Here is a 1,498-nt window from a genome sequence, read left to right as displayed (position 1 = left end):
CAACAATAGTAAGATTTGCATTGCATGGATTTGCTTAGATGGATCGAAGTTGGATCAATCAAAGTCGCATGAGCCCAGAATATGAGGATGGCATCGAGCAGTTTTTGCAATTTTCTTTAGAAAGAGGTCGACCGAATGAAGAAGGAAAATATTATTGTCCTTGCATCAACTGTTTGAATGGAAGACGACAACTACTTGACGACATACGGGACCATCTATTGTGTGATGGGATGAAGAAGAATTACACGACGTGGATATGGCATGGTGAAGAGACTGACATGCATACTGGGTCCCAATCTGAACCGTTTGATGTAGAAATGGGAGATCGCTTGGAAGACATGATTCGTGACCTTGGACAAGAGTGTTTTCAACAAGCACACGCCCCTGTGTATGAAGGATTGCAGAGTGATTCAAAGAAGCCTTTGTATACAGGGTGCAAGAATTCCTTAACCCTGTTGTCTGTGGTGTTAAGTCTGGTTAATGTGAAGGCCAAGGTAATGGCGGTTGGGAGTGACAAAAGTTTCACCTCACTGCTTGAGGTAGTGCACAATCTGCTTCCAGAGGACAACACGCTGCCTAAAAGTTACTATTAAGGCGAAAGACAGATATTGTCGTCCCATGGGTATGGAGTATCAGAAGATTCATGCTTGCCCCAATGATTGCATACTCTACAGGCAAGAATTCCAACGAAACTGTCCAAATGCCCTGTCTGGTGGGACTTCACAGTACAAAGTGAAGGATGAAGAGGAAAGCAATTCTGATTAAAACTCCAACAAGGGCCCCCCAGCGAAGGTTTTGTGGTATCTTCCAATCATTCCAAGGTTTAAGCGTCTGTTTGCTAACGAGGACGACGCAAAAGACCTTACATGGCATGCAAATGGAAGGATTTCTGATGGAATGGTCCGTCATCCGGCTGATTGCTCCTAGTGGAAGAAGATTGATGGTTTGTATCCGGATTTCGGGAATGAGCCAAGAAATCTTAGACTTGGACTAGCCAGTGATGGAATGAATCCATATGGCACCTTAAGCACTCAACATAGTTCATGGCCAGTTCTGCTAGTAATTTACAATTTGCCTCCTTGGTTGTGCATGAAGCGAAAATACATGATGTTGTCTATGATGATATCGGGCCCAAGACAGCCAGGAAATGACATTGATGTTTATCTAAGTCCGTTGGTTGAAGATCTGAGAAAGTTGTGGGACAAGGGGGTTGTAGTGTTTGATGCGTTTCACAAGGAGACGTTTGAAATGCGTGCAATGCTTTTTTGTACCATTAATGACTTTCCAGCATATGGGAATCTCAGCGGTTACAGTGTTAAGGGTCATCATGCATGCCCCATCTGTGAAGAAAATACAAGTTACACACAACTGAAACATGGGAGAAAAACAGTCTACAGTAGGCATCGCCGCTTTCTAACACCCAATCATCCTTACAGACGACTGAGAAAAGCTTTTAATGGAAGTCAAGAGCATGATATTGCGCCGATACCGTTCACTG

General features: G+C 43.7%; 1 protein-coding gene across 1 annotated transcript in view; it reads left to right on the top strand.

Annotated features, from left to right (window-relative positions):
- Positions 1-1,498, top strand: part of LOC100792487 (alcohol dehydrogenase-like 4) — a 32,939-nt gene that overhangs the window by 12,476 nt on the left and 18,965 nt on the right. The window contains exon 6 of the mRNA XM_014774129.3: positions 433-476. Within this exon, the coding sequence (XP_014629615.1) occupies positions 433-476 (44 nt within the window). The remainder of the gene's footprint in view (positions 1-432; positions 477-1,498) is intronic.

The sequence above is a fragment of the Glycine max genome, chromosome 3, assembly GCF_000004515.6.
Source record: "Glycine max cultivar Williams 82 chromosome 3, Glycine_max_v4.0, whole genome shotgun sequence".
Lineage (NCBI taxonomy): Eukaryota > Viridiplantae > Streptophyta > Magnoliopsida > Fabales > Fabaceae > Glycine > Glycine max.
This window is presented reverse-complemented; position numbering and strand designations above follow the sequence as displayed.